This window comes from Cyrtonyx montezumae, unplaced genomic scaffold (assembly GCF_038088225.1).
Source record: "Cyrtonyx montezumae isolate F1298 unplaced genomic scaffold, pur_monq_1.0 scaffold_13, whole genome shotgun sequence".
In the NCBI taxonomy this organism is placed as follows: Eukaryota; Metazoa; Chordata; class Aves; order Galliformes; family Odontophoridae; genus Cyrtonyx; species Cyrtonyx montezumae.
Window position 1 is genome coordinate 19,424,744 of NW_027071859.1, and position 17,060 is coordinate 19,441,803.

The following is a 17,060-nucleotide window of genomic DNA, read 5'->3' on the forward strand; positions in this document are numbered from 1 at the left end:
TATCTGGCTACAAAGAGTAGATCTTTAGACACCATCTTGAAATTGGATATTTCTGAAGGCTCTGCAGTGAAATTTCAGGGCAAACTGGGGACAGCTCGATTTACCTGTGCATGAAACACAGGATGTGATGTGGAGAGTGATCTTGTGGTGGGGCAGGCACTGTGTGGGACTTCTGTGGCTGACACCCACAGGTGGATGTGGGGGAGAAGGGACTGTGGAAGCAGGCTGGTGCTGGAGACTGTGTTTATACTGAATATAAGAAAAAGCTTTTCTATGATAAGGGTAGTGAAGGACAAACAAGTTGCCCAGAGAGGTGACGGATGCCCTGTCCCTGAAGACACTCAAGGTCAGGCTGGATGGGGATGTGAGGAACCTGATACAGCTGCAGGTATCCCTGTCCCTTGCAGGGGGGGGTTGGACTAGATGAACCTTAACGGTCCCTTCCAACTCAAACAATTCTATGACTGTGAACGTGCTGTCCAGCAGTCCCTGTTCATCACCTGCCAAGGAGAGCAGTCACTGTGCTATACAGTGGTTGTCATTGTGACACTGACAGGAGCTGTGCGGGTCGCGGGCAGTTGGATTGGACAAGTCAGTGAGTGGTTAGTGCACCACAGCTCGGGAATCACTCTCTCCCCTGCGAAGAGATGCCTGTCTTCGTGCCCCCTTCTGGCCAGGAACTGCTGTTGCTCTGCAGTGAGGGCATGGTTCTGCCTGCAGAAGCTGTGGTGATCCTTTCTCAGACCAGAGTACTATAAAACATAGTTGATCCTTCTTGAAATTTCAGTAAAACCTCGAATGTTGCCTTAAATGTAATAGTTCTGTAGCTTAGCTTAACTAAAGATTTTCCATTTTTTATTGTTTTTATGTTTTTTTCCTGCTTGAAGGTACTTTAGTGTCAGCACTAATAAATATCTTTATGAAGAAGGACCATCATCAGAGGACTCCGTCCGTTGGTTTGGAGTTGTTCAGTGGTCCTTGTGTAGTTTATAGACATTTGAAGGGGGACAACAAGGTTATCTAAACCTTAAAAAAAACTATTGTCAAACTTCATAATTGTTAATGGAATTTAGTGCAACTGGGAATAGTACATTACTCATTTGTATAACAGGAAGTATTTTAATTGCTTCTATATAAAGTAGAAATTATTTTTAGACTGTTATAAAGATTCGTAAACTTCAGTCTGCTTCTGAACAAGCCAGGAAATCTGTGGGGGAGGGGAAGAGGTATTTTTGATTTGATATTTCACATTAAAATGTATACGCTGTACAGAGCTACAGTTGTTTTATTCTTCATGCATTTTTAATACCACACTTCCCTCAGTTTTGTGGGCGATTGAGAAAGTAGCGGGGTGCAATACTCAGTTTTCCTTCTGCATATGGGATAGTTGTTTTCATTCTGGTTCTGTCAGGTGACTTCTAATTGTTTCTGACTTCTCTTTTCATCAGGTTTGTCCATTTTACAGTTTTAGTTTAGAGCTGTATAAGTTTTAGTTTAGAGATGTATAAGGGATATCGTGGGGAAATTGCCTTATGGCCTCTAATTTGGAAGGCAGTTTTGAAACTGTCTTAATAAGTTCATCTTCTTGGTGGCTTTTAAGTCTGCAGCTGCGTTTCCATACTATGCTTGGGTGCTTCTTGTAGAATGTATGTTGCTGCAATTGTCCCTTATAGATAGTTAATTTGGAGTTATAGCCATCACTGAAATGCTTTGTATGTAACTGTTGAGTACATCTTACATTTTGAATGTTTTGTTTGTTGTAGGGGGGGCAAGGAGCGAGGCTTCGCTGACAGTGTTAGGAATTACTCTTTCATTTTGTATGTATTCTACAGAGTGGGAGTGAGGCATCTTTCTCTCGTCCAACACCTCCTTCTGTTATGGTAGGAACTCACTATGGATATTTTTCCACCCTTGTTCATTCTTGAATAAAATCTCTCTGTTAGCGGAAAACTAATACTGAAAAGTTGTGTTTTGACTCTAAAAGTACCTTTAAGAGTGGAGAAATTCAGGAGAGCTGTAACCCCACTGACCTACTATTCTGTTGGAGCTCATAACCAAGCCTGGGAATTACGGGGGGAGGCTGCAGGTGTGCTGTGAGGGGAGAGGTGCTCCTTGTGATGAGAATGGATGGATGTTAGTGGGACAAAGCCAGATTCATACCATGATCTTGTATGAAACTGTGATTTAATTTTTTGTCTGTTACCACATCTTTCTCAGTAATGTCACTGTGTGCATGTGTAGTTTTGAAGAGAGCAGAATCTTGTGAGTCCATGGAAGGAAACTGCTACATTATGAGCTTCCTCTGAGATTTAAATCTCTAGGATGTTTTTTTTATAGCCATATTTCTGACTTTCACCAAAATACTGAAGTTGATTTTGGGAGCACGGACATGTGAAAGTACTAGTTGCTTTCAAGGGGAACAGTGATAAGTCGTGCTAAGCAAAATTTGAAAGATATTTTTGCAAACCTGTGTTGTTTTTTTTTTTTTCAATCAAAAACTGGATTCATGTTTTTATTCTGAATTGCTCGAATCAGCAAGACTGTGGGAAGTGATGCATAACTGGACAACATTGATTCATGTCCTACACGTTAGCTGCTCAGTCAGGAAGCCTGAAGCTTAATGTCAAATGTGTGGGTGAAGCAGTTAACCAGAGCAAAATAAATTGTTCTACTTACACAGTGGTGAATAGGGGCATTATCTTGGGGAATGTCTGTTTCGGTGACTTACTGTACTGTACAGCACTTGTTACTTGGGACTGTACCATGAATCCAGGCTATTAGGATCCAAGATCAAGGTCAAATGTTCACTCTCATTTCTGTTCTCTAGTCTGCTTTTTAGAAATACTTTCAAAATGATTGCAAAAATAATATGAATATTGTTTCTAGTCAGAAAGTTGGGAAAATGTGAGCATCTTCTAAGATTGCAGAGCTTTTTCTTGTGATCATCTCATTAAATATACATAAGAAGTATACAGTTTCAAGTGGATAAACATTATTTCCTTATCTGTGGGATGAGATCATAAGTTATTAAAAAGTAGAGAGCAAATACGTAAGTCTCCTGCTAGGGCCAAAGTGAATCTTGGGCTTAAAGCATTCTGTGTGTCTGATACTCAGAGTTCCCTTAGAATTTTATACATGATATTCTGTGTTGTTAAAAGTCGTGGATTGTCTATTTTGAGTCTTAAAACTCTTTTACGAAGTAGAATGATAGAAACCAGAGAAGAGACCTAATTAATAATTTTCTAATCAGAGGAATACCATTGATGTTAGAAGTAAGCACAGAACTTACATGGAAGACTTCCTTCCAATTTATTTATTCTTATATTTTTGAAAATGAGAGCTATTCTGTGTGTATGCAATTTCTATGCTTTTTCCCTAGTCTAATGGGTGTTTTAATAGCTGCATTTCTGAATTTATTATCTATTTCAGTATTGTTTTGCTGTTATAAGATCCAAAGAAATTGAAGTTATGTTAATTTTCCTAAGGCATGCATTATGACTTTAATTTATGGTTAAAATGTACTTCCATATTTTACTCCAGATAGTTGTTTTAGAAACACAGGAATAAGAGTCTGTATTTATATTCTTAATAACTTGAGTCATGAGGTAGAAAACAATTCTTTACCTGAGCACTTTTTAGTGGGCGGATATGATTAATTATCTGTAATGGTTTGTTTGTATTTTTTTTTCCAGGGATGAGTAGTAACAACAAAAGTAATGGCTGCTACTTTTGTGAGGACAGTTAGTAACCAAAGAACTGGAATTTTTTAGATAGAGTGGCTCTGTCAGGGCTGGTTTTGCAGTAAAGCAGTGGGAACTGAATCTTCAGTTTAGTGTATCATTTCACTTGAGTCATTGAAAAGAGCTTCTGATACATCTCCTGATACAATTTGTCATCACTATCTTGAATGACAACCTGTGATTGTAAAACCAGCATGCTTGCATTTAGTGCAGGTTTGTCCTCTGTTTTTGAGTGGAGGAATGAATTAGGTAAAAAAATGACCAGCTCTATCCATAGAAGACATCCTCTGCTGTCCCCTTTGTTTATTGTCCTCTGACAAGAAGTCAGGATCCTTGTGTAATAAGAACTTGTTTTGCGGGGGAATCAAAATAATTTTCAGGAGGGGACACTTTTCTGTGACAAAAGTACTGTATTCTATGTGTGAGGGCCATCAGAAGTACTGGAGCAAGTGCACGTTTTTGAATAAAATTTAACAAATCTCTGCATAATAATTCTGTGTATTATTGTAGCATGTACCCATATAAACTATACATAAATTTGCTTCCAAACTGAAGTGTTACACAGCATATGAGTGTCTTCTCTGACTTAGAAACCTTCATTAAGGTGTTTCAAACTGATGTAATACTTAGTCTTTGATATTGGTGGAATGTAATTTGAATGAAGCTTGAAAGATAAGATTTTGGAAACAAGATTGCTTTTCCAGATGATGTTAGTTACTTGAGTTCAATAAAAACTGGAGCATTTTTTTTTAAATGCTGCTAGTATTCATGTTTCTATTTGTATGTGTGATGCAGAAGGTCACGACCGTGGTCCAGCAACACAATCCTCTAGTTTGAATGGCACAGAACAAAGGCGTCAGTCCTGGCTAAGAGGTATGTGACCCTGGCATTTCTTGTAGTTCCTCTGGTGCCTGTGATTGTTTTGGTACAACTGGTCCAAGGGACGGAAGCCAAAACCCAGGGTGATGTTCCTGTTTTACCTGTGTGTATTCAAGCTGTTCCCATCACAAGAGATGGAAGAAGCAGAGGCTTTTTCAGCAAAAGTCAACTTCCCTAAGTGCACACTCAGGAACCTGCTCTGTTCCATGGTTTCGATTACTTTTAATCCATATTTCCCCTCATTTCATAAATATTTGTAGGTCTCAGCTTTCCCATCTGTAAACAGCTTAGTGCTGCAGTTCTTAATGTTTGTTAATGTCTGGGTTAACGTTTGGTTTGGATTCAGCAAGGTCATTCGCAGAGTGTCATTATGATCTATGTTGATGTACTACCAGAGTGAAAAAATGAGTAGGCAGTTGGGCTTAGTGTGGGCTAAATGTGTTGTAACCAGCCTGGAAGTTAATAACAAGAGGACTGCACCAGCCATCTGCTGTACAATGTGGTCTTTTTACTATTTTACATGACTTGAAAGGTGACCACTCCTTGCTTCTGAAGTGTGCCTGTGACAGCAAATTGGGCGGAGAGCAGCAGATGAGATCGACAGGAGGTGGGCAGGTTGGAGGAACAGGTTGTCAGGAGCTTTGGGAAATCCAGCAAGGACGAGTGCAAGGTTGTGCTCATGGGAAGGAAGAGCTCCTTCAAGGGGAAGGATTCCCCTTCACTTAGTGCTTGTCAGACCGCACCTAGAATACCGCACCCAGCATTGTATTCCCAGCTCACCCTGCCCCAATACAAGGAAGATATGGATTAAGTGGAGCAAGCTGAACACAAGGGTGCCACGATGGTGGTGGGCTGTGGTGCTGCCCTGTGAGGGACAATTGAGGGAGCTGTGCTTGTTCAGCATGGAGAAAAGAAACACTGGGGGCAGGGAGGTCTTCATGGCAGCTCACCCCCACCTGCAAGTTCAAGACAGATATGATCATAAATCTGAAATGATCAGGCTTCTGACTTGGTGCAAGAACAATATTTTCCTAGGAGAAAGGAGGAGTTTTCAAACAAATCTGCAAATGGAATCCTTGCTGTCTTTTTTTCCCTTTCCTCATTATGTACTGAGCAGGAATTCAGTCTAGGTTAAGAAATGTTGTAAGTGGTGCTCTAAAAAAAATAAGAGAATACCAATCAATTGTGTTCTCAGTGCGTCCCTGTGGATTGGTTCTTGTTCAGGGTTTGCTGCAGCGCTCTGGCTTTGAGCAGGATGCTGCTTCCTGTGAGAAATGGTGGTGGGAGAAGCCATCAGGCAAGTGGATTCTGTATGTGCTCTCAAAAATGTGCATCTGCAGATATATCCGTGTTTGCATTGTATCTGGTAAGAAAATGTCCCTTGACTGTTTCTGAGTCACAAATTAGGCTTTGTGTTTATACATGCAGAAAAATATACACACAAAAATTAACCTTCCTCTTTCTGTATTATTTTCTCTTCCTGTTGCTTTGTGCCCCCAGAACAGGCTGTCCATCAAATTTCAGTGAGAATTTCTCAGCAGGAGCTCTGCAGTTAAAGACTGAACAAGACTTAGTTGGGCATCACACAGCTATATTGACTATTGACAAGGGCACATAAGTATTTTAGACATTCAGAAGCTTTGTCTTCACAGTTTTGTTGTTTTGTTTTAATTTAATTATTAGACTTGCAGGCTTTCTCAGAGAAGTTACTTTGCAGCTTGCCTTCACTATGATTTCTTTTTGAGTCACAGTCCCTATAGATCAGTCTTCTAGTTTCATCTTTTCTGGTTTTTATTTTAAAAATGCTCACTCGCTCCTTCTTTTTGCGCTGTTAAGAATGAAGAATCTCAATGTCTCTGCAGTAGTAATACATATTCCTTGAAGAAAATGTAGGTAGCCTTTACCTTAGGTTTTATAGTTGGAAATCTTGGCAGCATGCATCTCTGTCAAGTTCAGTGGATAGGTACTGTGTCATTAGCTCTGACCACTGAGCTGCCTCATAGTTTTGGAGGTGTTTGCTATGGTCCTTCTGACTGTTGTGTAAGTAGTGATTTCTAGAAACTAGTTCTGATGAAGTAGAAATGCACATGTCGATCGTTATTTATGTCCTGGTAGCTGATTGCTTATTGCACAGTTAGAGGAAACTATCAGTGTGCAGCCTCAGCTGAGAGCCCTTCTAGTCCTGGAGTCAGGAAAGGTTATCAGGAATAATCTCTGCAATGTCATGGTAGGGGGGAAGGGAAGCTGAGTCGCAGAGAGGAATACTGCTTTCTTCTGTAGCCTTTGGACAAGTATAAAGTTCTTATTTTCTTTGCTAAAATTGCTGTTGTCTGTGGAATCAGAATTTCAGTCTTACATGCCAGACCACTGGTCTTCCCTATACAAGTGTTAGGGCTCCTACAGTTGTTTCAGTGACTAACCCATTCTGTATGAAGAATTAAGCTGGGAACTTGCGAAGTTGGAAAACTCCTGTTCTACTTTCAGTCTCTAAATATGAATGTTACCTATAGCTCAAAGCAATTTGAGAGGAGAGGGCTAGGTGAGAGTACCAGGAAGCAGACAGTGGAAGTGATGGTCAGCCCTTTGGCCAAAAAAGGTTGCCTGCCTTTGTGAAAGAATTTGAGTGTACCTTGGTTTTATTCCCAGTATTTGCTGTATGTTGGGTCACCTGGGGGAAAAAGATGACAAGGAGACAGTCAGTAGGCCACCACCATTGTCCACAGCACCAGCTGCAACCTCTTTACCAGTGCCTGAAGGAAAGGAGGTAAGGAGCTCTAAGTCAGGTGGGAAGCTGGAAGCTAGTAGGAAGTCTTAACCTTTGGGTTGATTAACATGGGTTCTTCATGCCTGTGTTTCTGTGATTGCTGTGAAGTCTGGAAGGAGGTTATTTATGTCATTAATTACCAGTAATTGTGTGTTTCAGGAATCGATTTTAAATGAGGGAAAAACCTTTGTACATTGGTAAAAAAAAAAGTTTACTTTGTGTCATTTGCAGTAGTTGTAGGAAGAGAGGACTAAGGCAATTGAATTGCAGTCCTCTGCTGCCTCAGGAGGTGTTGTAAAGAGGACGGAGCCAGACTTTGTTCAGAGGTGCACAAGAGGAGAATGAGAGGCAATGATCACGGGCTGCTGCAAGGGTAATTCCAGCTGGATGTGATGGAAGAGTTCTTCCTGACACGTTTGGTGAGGCATGGGGGCAAGTTGTAAAATCTCCACTTTTGGGGGTTCTCATAATTTGTGAGGAGATAAAAGCAACCTGATCGAATTTTATAGTTATGCCTGTCTTGAGTCTATGAGAGAATTTTCAGTGGTCCCTTCCAACTTCATTTGATATTTGATTTCTGTGATTATCCCTTAAATAAACTTGAATATTTGCACAGTTTGAGATACCTTTTAGAGATAATGACTACTGGAATCAGTGGAGAAAAAGTACCACAGCTACAAATGCCAAGTGAATTGTGTACTCCTGGCTGAATTGAACTGCCTGGCTTAATCTTGATTTAAATCCTTGTGATTTCAGTTAGCTCCCCTAACTCTCAACAGAAGAGTAAAAGATTTTTATATATCATGCTGTTGGAGAATGTTTCACGGTTGTATCTGGCACATAAAATGGGAAATATTTTATCTTTATGAAGACTATGACCAAAATTCACAATGCACAGGCTGTCTTTGCCACTAGAACATTTCTCTCAGTATCTAAAACACAGAAAAATCTGTGGAACTTGGAAGTTGAATTAATGCAATGTATAAGTGAACTCATATGGCATTCTTAAGTAAGAAAGATTATCTTTCTTCTTGTGAATTACCACGCTGTTCCTATCAAAGAAAGCAGGTCAGTGGTCAGGACTCTAACACTGGGTCTGTGTCCTTCCTCTACACAATTCCTGTGTAATTTGAAGCATGTCACTGGGCTAGATCAAAACAGAAAACAAGTTGGAAGCTTCCACGTAGCACAGTTCTGTATATGCTTATTGTAAGGATTGCTTGTCAGGAGGAAGCGTATTTTTAAAACTAATGTTGAAGCAAGTTCTACATGTGTTTAAAAACTGACATCCTGTTTAAAAATAAAATAAAAAAGCAGGGGGCTTTTACACTGCCTTCCTAAAGATGCATTTTGCAGAGGTGCTGTGACTAACTTCCAGAGCTTTACCAGTTTACTGCATTTCAGATTAGAAAATATGTGCTTCAGTGATGGTTTTAAGGAATGAGCTATTCTTTAAAAGAATAAAGAAATAAAGAAATTCAAACCATATTTTTCCCATATTTTGCCTGACAATTTTGGTTCGGCAAAATGCATTCCAGACATTTGTAATTGGGGCACACCTTTGAGCTCTGCAGATAAAACCTGTAGTGAGAGGTTTTTGGAGGGACTCGAGTAGTAAAAGTATGCAGTGAAGTATTTTGTATCTGACTGACAGATGCTTTATATGAGCATGAATCCTTTCCTAGCTCCAAAGTTACCTGTTTTCATCTAGGACTCAATTACCTTCTAAGGCTGCATCACGTTTTTAAGAGCTTCTTTTATCCACTGCCACCTTTTTGGTACATGGCAATTCATTTTGCCTCCATACTTTAATTCATTTAGCTTATTATTTCTCTACCATTCCTGAATTTCACTGTGTCTTTCAGCTTAACCTTTCTATACTTTGGCTACAGAGACTTTCAAAACACTTGAGCTATTCGCCATAAGGAACACTGACTCCTTGAGATAAACATCAATAGATGAGTCCGGAGCAGGACAAAAACTTATGCTTATATCCTTGTATGCTACCTTTACACTTAGAGAAAAAATGTTTTTTAGTCTGTGTGTGCATGTTTACCCTTCTGGATGACACTGGAGTATTGCTATTAAATATCATTAGGAGGAAGGAAGGAAATTTTTTCTTGTATGCTCCCTCTCAGAGTGTATTCAGGAGCAAAGTATGGGAGTGTTTTGTAGGTTTATCTTTTCTAAAACATCCACTGGAGAAAAGAGATGGTGTGCATGGGGAATGCTCACAAGTGTCTCAGCCCTCTGCAGAAGTGGAATTAAAAATTCTGCTTGAACCATTCTAAGATTACAGTCTTTTCTTTCTCCCTCAAAAAGTGATTTCTGATTCCAAAATGGAGAAAAGCATTATCAAAATTTCTGATCTTCGTAGGACTTTTCTCCCATTATCCTTTAGGATGATTTTGAAGCTGAATATATGCACCGGACGGACATCAGTAACATGTTTTAATAATCTGTTTGTAATTGTCACAGTGGGAGCAGGAGAGTACCAGATAGTTTGAAAACTTCAACTTTATTCATCTGGCTTATTGAGGTCATTGCACTTACTGGCTCAAGTACTGAGAACTATGTAAAAATTTGGACTAGATGTGTTCTGAAGCAAGAAGCCAAGCACATCTCCTCTCTTCCATCATTTTATTAGCTATGAACTTGGCCAAATTGAAAAGGAGTGTCTGCATAGCTGGAAATGATATTCATTTAAAAAAATGTTCGTTTCATTTTTGCAGGGTTTTTCAGTCAGCTGAAGGCGTGGTGGCTGCACTACAATGGACACAGAGGAATTCCCTCCCCCACCACCAGAAGGTAACTCAAATAATTTTTGTTCTGCAAGGAATTTCCATTGTAACAGTGCAGTTATATTTTCAAATGTATTTTGAAGGTTTTTTTTTCCCCACTTTTCCCGGTATGAATGTGGAACTTTCTCCTGGAAATACTGAACTGTGCCCCACTGAAACATGAACTTTCACAGTCTGCTCTGTTTTGTTCATGAATCTCACTTGCTGGTGTTGTGATAGCATGGCAGGACGAAACTGGGGAACTTTACATTCTTTACAGTCCCAATCTGCATACGTACATTTTCTAAGGCAGCTTAGTTTGGACCCTATGATCACACCTTTGTCTTGCATTTCATTGACCCCAAGCCCTCCTGTATGTGGTGCCCTGTGGAGGGCAAACAAGCAAAATCTGTGGCATGGACAGGATATTTCAGGCCTGTGTCTCAAACATCTGGACAAGCTTGCAGTCTGAATTGAGAGGATGGAGAGGAGTGAGCTATTAGGGCATATGCTGCTCGTACACAGGGTGTATTAAATCACAGCAGTGTCTGCTGAGGGCTGTAGCTGAAGGACCTGCTGATGCTGCAGTTCTCTAGCTCTAAGTCCTCAGCGTGCTGCTCAGCCGTTATGTGTCCTCACGGGACTCAGAGGGGTAAACATACACAGCTAAATGTCTCTGTGGTCAGATCATAGAAATTTATGGAAGATAATTGTGTGTGCTGGGCAATGGAACCAGTTCAAGAAAGTGCTCATCTGGGTTGCCCCTTGGCTGCTGGTACAGCTCAGGTTTTAGGTGGCACATAGATAGGATTTACAAAGACACTTTATCATTGTCTTCACCATTCTTGCTTCCTGTAAGAGAATATTGGCTATAGCTACTGTTTCCAATTTTTTTTCCTGTAAATGCATCTTTATTATAATAGTGTTTGGTGTTTGTGTGTTTTAGATCTTGAAAAGATTTGTCTTTTTACAGTTGGATGCTAAGAGACATCTTAGGAGGAGTATCGTATATGCTAGCCCTGATCTTGCTCTTCCCAATATATTTATTTGTTGAGACATGATTAGGTAGACCTATCATTGCACCTAGTAAGCTGTTCTTATTTTGGTAAAGTTGCTAGTACAGTCTGTGTAGAAAGTGACTTTCTGTCATCTTTCCATACATTTCTGATTTGTGTCTTGTGTATGTATTTGTGTGTATATAAATATATATTAATACATATATCAATATATATTAAAAAGCATGTATTAGCATGTGTGTATTAGTAATAAATGTTATTATTTAGAGGACATTTTACTTCCTGTTCACATAACTGTGTGAAAACTTTCAGCTATGAAGGAGGGTTTATTTTATTGTTGTTCAACTATAAATCGTCAGGAATTTAGGAATCATCGTCCTAAATCAAAATTGCTTTCTCTACAAAATATGAAATTGTATCTCTCTAGCTTAGACATGGCCACAAACAGAGATCTGTTACTAATAGTACCTAGGAAATAGGGAATGTGAGAGAAGCAGAGAGATGTGAGATCAGCTTTTAATGGGTTAGTTTTTGGACAGCATTGTTAACAGTTTTATTTATGCTCGTGATGTTGCTGAGGTTATTGCTGGCATAATGCTTTTCCTGTGCTTGTCCTGATTCATGCAGCCAGTACTCTTGAGTTTAACTCTGTTTTGTTTAGTAATGGTTACTGTGAAACTGTCTTATCAGTTAATCCATCTCCAAAGAGATGTAGTGTAGTGGAGGAAGAGTCATCCGTAAGGAATCGATATTTCCACTTGAGCAGGAGCTGCCAACGTTTGAAGACAGACAGCAATTGTGGCAGCAGCTCTAACTTCATGCAGTGTATCAGCATATGGGGTACTCTGACAACAATTCAGGGTTACGTAGTTCAGTACGATTCCAGCGTTCAAAGCTCATAATGGCATGAAGAACTACGTGCTTCACATGCTAATGTTGTTCCTTAATATATGAGGCCTATTGATATTAGTTGATACTCTGCTCAAAATGCTGCTCTGTGTCTCTGTATGCTTTCCTTGTCATTTCAAAAGCTTTGACAGAAATTACCGGAATTAGACTGTTTTTTGACTTCGCCAGTGCCAATATATTTTTAAAAAGCGTTTTTACAAAGGGAATATCAGTGAATTTTAAACAGCAAATTTTAACAGTTACACTAAAATACACTTTTATTTACTTTCTGGGTAGTTCTCATAACCCCTTTTGCAGGTGGGAAGCTGGAGAGAGCTGTAGGGCCAAACACATACCAGAATTAAAGGTAGAAGAGGTATAGGATTGGTTTATAATGGTCAATGTTTTCTTGGAATGCATATGCACTGTCTGCTGGTGGTGTCTGCTCAGAAATGAAGAACAACATCTGACCATGATTTCAGACAGTGGATAATTGGGTGAATTACCATAGCTTGTACAGGGGATGACACTCCCATGGTGTGCTAAGTACAGGGCTCACTGCAACTTTAAAAAATTTTATTAGCTGCTGTACAACCATTCTAAAATTTTGAACTGGGATGGCAGATCAAATCACTTGCTATTTTTTTTCATGCTGTATAGACTACTTTTTATTTTAAAGATGTCCACCTTTAAATCTAAATTTTATTCTTGTCAAGGTGGCTTGCTTTGTTTAACAAGTTACTTTCACAAGATTATTTCTACCAATCATAACGTTTAAAAAGGGAAAAAATAATGGTAAACCTGCATCTTTGCATAAGGGGTGGCTTAAGACTGTATATGAAAGCTATATAATTAAATTTATGTTAAAGAATGTCTTTTCTTTAGCAATAATCTGAATTTCTCCAATGAGAAATGTGAGTGCAGTTAAGGTCAGTAATAGAACTTCCTCTACCACTATTTGTTAGGAAAAATCTACATCCCATAGAAAAAAAGAAAAAAGGGATTTAACCTTTATTTGTTTCATTTATTATGCTTATGCAACATATTTGCTTATAGCTTTTTGGACTTTCCATCCATGTATAGTTAATTAGGCAGTGACAAGTTTGTGCTAGTTAAATCCCTTACTTCAGCACAAACTCAAGTACGAAGGAACTATTAAAAAAAAGCAAAAACACACCACATATTCCTTCTTCCAGAATTCATTACTTTAAAAAGACTTTTTTCTAAGCTTGATTAAAAATTCTCTAGTATTTTTATTTGAATACATTTTTATTGAATATATATGTTAGCAGATAGCAGGGAAAGGGGGATATCTGCAAAGGCTTCCTTGGCCACTAGAATTATCTGAAAAGTTCTCTGAAATTGATACTTGAGTTGCTAGTACTAGTTTTTGTTCACTTCTTGAATGTGTATGTATATATGAAATTATGAACAAAAGCCTGGAATTTATGTAGGATTTCATACATAAAACATTTCATGGCTGTTTTGTGAATTAAATAGAAAAAAATCTTCTTTAATAGTTAAGCATAAATTTGTTTATGAATGGAATTTACAATTATATTTTTAATTGACTGCTGTAATTGAACATAGTTATCCAAACTTATCTAGACAGAAAGGACATGATGTTCACTGCGGACTCTGCAGCTAAGAGAATAAAGCTTGTAATTCTCAGATTCAGGAACTGCATTGTGTTTCTCCAGTAGACAAGTCGTCTTCATGCTGACCAGTGACTTGAGATTGGATATTTAATGCTTGAATGATGTTTGATTACCACAGAATTGCAGGGATTGGAAGGGACCTCAAGAGACCATTGAGTCCAACCCCCCTGCTAAAGCAGGTATGCAAAGATAGGTTGCAGAAGCAGGCATCTGGTTGGGGCCCTGAATATCTCCATAGTAGAAGACTCCACAACCTCACTGGACAACCTGTTCCAGTTCTTCGTCATGGTAATCAGTGCTTATGCTATTACTTTATTAGGAGATAATTAGGAGATAGGTCTCTGGCTGGTCATTTCTTTACTTGAAAAAACACCTTATGGTCTCACAGATAAAACCTTACTCTTCAGCAAGGACTTGTTAGGTTTTGATCAGGGCTGTTCCACAAGGGGAGGCATCTCTGTGTACTGTGGGGGCTGGGTTCCTGAGCAGCCTCTTGCCCGAGGGAGGTGGGGGAGGTGGGGCGGGGTGCTGGGTGTCCAACAGGCTTCTGAATCTGCTCTTTCTTGTCTAAACATGCTGCTTCTTTGTTGTTCTGATTCACGGCAGTATCCCTCATGTGATTTCTATTTGGAAACTATTAGAAAACATAGGGTGTATTTCCTCACGCTGAGTGATTAATTCCAGTCATGCTAAGCTGCCTTTTACTATAGTTCTGAGACCTAAGGTCTGTTCTGTAATGAACTGAGTCTGACAGGGTAGGTTTATGAATAGTGATAAGACTTGGAGCATGGCTCCATTATGGTACAGTTCTGGAGTTGGGAAGAGACTTCCTACTTTGATTTCTATTTATAGGAAATTAAAACTATTTTATTAGAATGAAATAGTGAAAATTCAGTATTTAATAAAAGGACATAGTGAGAGTGAATTGCACTGTCCTTGCATTAATGCCAAAAGCTCTTTACCTGAGTGACAGTCATCTGTAACTGTACGTTAAGATGAGGTGCTGCTAGAGCTGGGTGTGGTGAAGGGCTGCTCCATCCTCTTGCTGACTTATGTCACTGTTCCCAACACTGTGAGTGGAGCCAGGTGGGAAACTTTCATTCTGTTCTGCTGAAGGTTGGAAACTTAAGATGTTCTTCAGTGGGATGAAATAAAGACATTTCCAGATGTTTTCTAAGCTGAAAGCAGGTATCTATTGGACTCCAGTTGTAAAAGCTTTTTATACAAGTTCTTATGTAAATGGTCAGGTCTCTAGAGCTGCAAATGGGATATTTCTTTATTCCCATTATGTCCAGACATAAAGCAGGGAGGCCAAGGACTTAAATCTGGATATCCTGTATATGATTGACTGCTGTGATTGTTTCTTCCTGCTTTTTTGTGTGTGTGTGTGTGTTTGTTTGTCTGCCAGTGCTGGAACACTAAAATAGTCATATTTCCTCTGTGCCTAACTAGGAAGTCTGTCTTGAATCTGAGAGCACTCTCCAATAAGACAGAAGTAGAAACAACTATACTATCATAAGAGATCCCATTGGGGTGACTGCATTTTCTAGTTAAAAAAAAAAAAGTAAAATCCCTTGATAAGCTGTAGCAGGGAGCTGCTGAATGCCTGCCATGTCTCACTCTATAGATAACTGTATTTCTCTGCTTTTTCTCCCTGTACACTTATTATATATATATATATATATATATATATATATATGCAATTTATTTAGATTCTAGCTGTTTTAACAAGCTGTTTTTGTGACTGAGACAGAAATCATGCAGTTAAAATAGAGCTTTTGTTAAGAAAATCGCTTGTGTATTTTATTTTTTATCTTATGGAAGCAAAGAACAGCAGGGCAAATGTGCTTGTTTTCAGTCTAGGGTAGGATAGAAGATGTTACTTTGTGTGATTGGGGGATTGAAATAAGAACACTGCTTAAATTAAATAGCATCTACACAGGGAGTTGGTCTTAGGCTAAATGACATTGTTTGTTAGATATCTATTTTCAACATACAGACAGTTACAAACGATGCTAGAAGGGGAGCCAAGATTTCAGAAGAATGAGAACAGAATATGAATTGTAGTTATGAATGGTCCCTTGTTTTTGAAGCTGGCAGTAGCTTGCTGATGTCTGACATCCCATTTGTAATAGAACAATTTATTTATTTCTGAAGATCACGTTGCTCTCACTAAATAAAAGAAAATGCACTGGTTAAGGTAAGCATCAATTATTTCATGTGACAATTCAGACAAGCTGTGTAACAAAGAGTAACAAGAGCATTCCCATTGCAGAAATGCACTTATGGTGTCACATGTCACTCTTAATTATGTGTTTTTCTTCAAGCCAAGCATATTTGAGAGTTGGAGGAAAAATGGAAAGAGATTAAACTTTTTACTGTTTTTAGCATCTAAAAAAGCATAATTCATTGGGATGCAATTATATATTTTTTAGTAATGTAAAATATTTGCTAGATGTTTGTAGCTTGCTACTTGAAGTGTTCTTCACTAGGACAGAATCAAGAGGTTAACTTTGACATTTTCATAACATCTGATGTTTTTTTTCTGAATAGTAATTTATAGGGGTTGTTTTTTTACTGTTCTCTCAGCTAGTTGGCAATGTGACTTTACTGCTTGACTTAACTTGCTCAGCCGTGTGTAGGGCAAGGCCCGGATACACCGATTGGAAAGAGCAACTGATAAAGAGATAAAGAGATTCAAAGGGATGCCAACAAAACTTAATCTTTGTTCTGGGGCAATTAATATTTTTCCTTAAGAGATAAATAAAGAAAATGTAAAGGAATCGGTACTGATTTTTTGAGTGTTCTTTCAAGGAATATTTATGTAAGTTATACATTTGTTAAAAATTTCAAATGGTGAACCAACATACAAGTAAACTAGTGGATTACTATTATTATTATTGCCTCTTTTGCCTGTTTGTGGTTTGCATCTTGTACTAACTGGCCAGGATAAATCACCGACAATTAATTGAGGGATTTTTTTTTTTAATTCTATGTCAGCAATTCTTATAAATATTCACTAACCATGCCTAAAACCTCTGTACTGTCTCCCTTTGTAGAATTTATGTAGGCAGAGTAACCTTTTAAAACATTGTTGAAATTCTTTTATCTTGTGTGTAAGAGACAGTAAAAACTTGTTTGCATTATGATGGTTTAGATAAAAGCACCTGAATTATTGAATGTAACATTTATTGGGTGCTGCTTACTTTCTCTACAGAGAGGAACTGAACAATCAATTCCTAGCAATCTGAGGAAAATGTGCTTGACAAATATTTGAGGGAAGAAGCCATACAGACCTCTATTTAGAGTTTCTTTATCCAATCCCATTCAAATAA

General features: G+C 38.6%; 1 protein-coding gene across 5 annotated transcripts in view; it reads left to right on the forward strand.

Annotated features, from left to right (window-relative positions):
• ARHGEF10 (Rho guanine nucleotide exchange factor 10) overlaps positions 1–17,060 on the forward strand; it is a 108,094-nt gene that overhangs the window by 1,016 nt on the left and 90,018 nt on the right. For all 5 annotated transcript variants that reach the window (XM_065730771.1, XM_065730773.1, XM_065730774.1 and 2 more), the window contains exon 2: positions 10,116–10,191. In XM_065730771.1, the coding sequence (XP_065586843.1) occupies positions 10,155–10,191 (37 nt within the window). In that variant the 5' untranslated portion in view covers positions 10,116–10,154. The remainder of the gene's footprint in view (positions 1–10,115; positions 10,192–17,060) is intronic.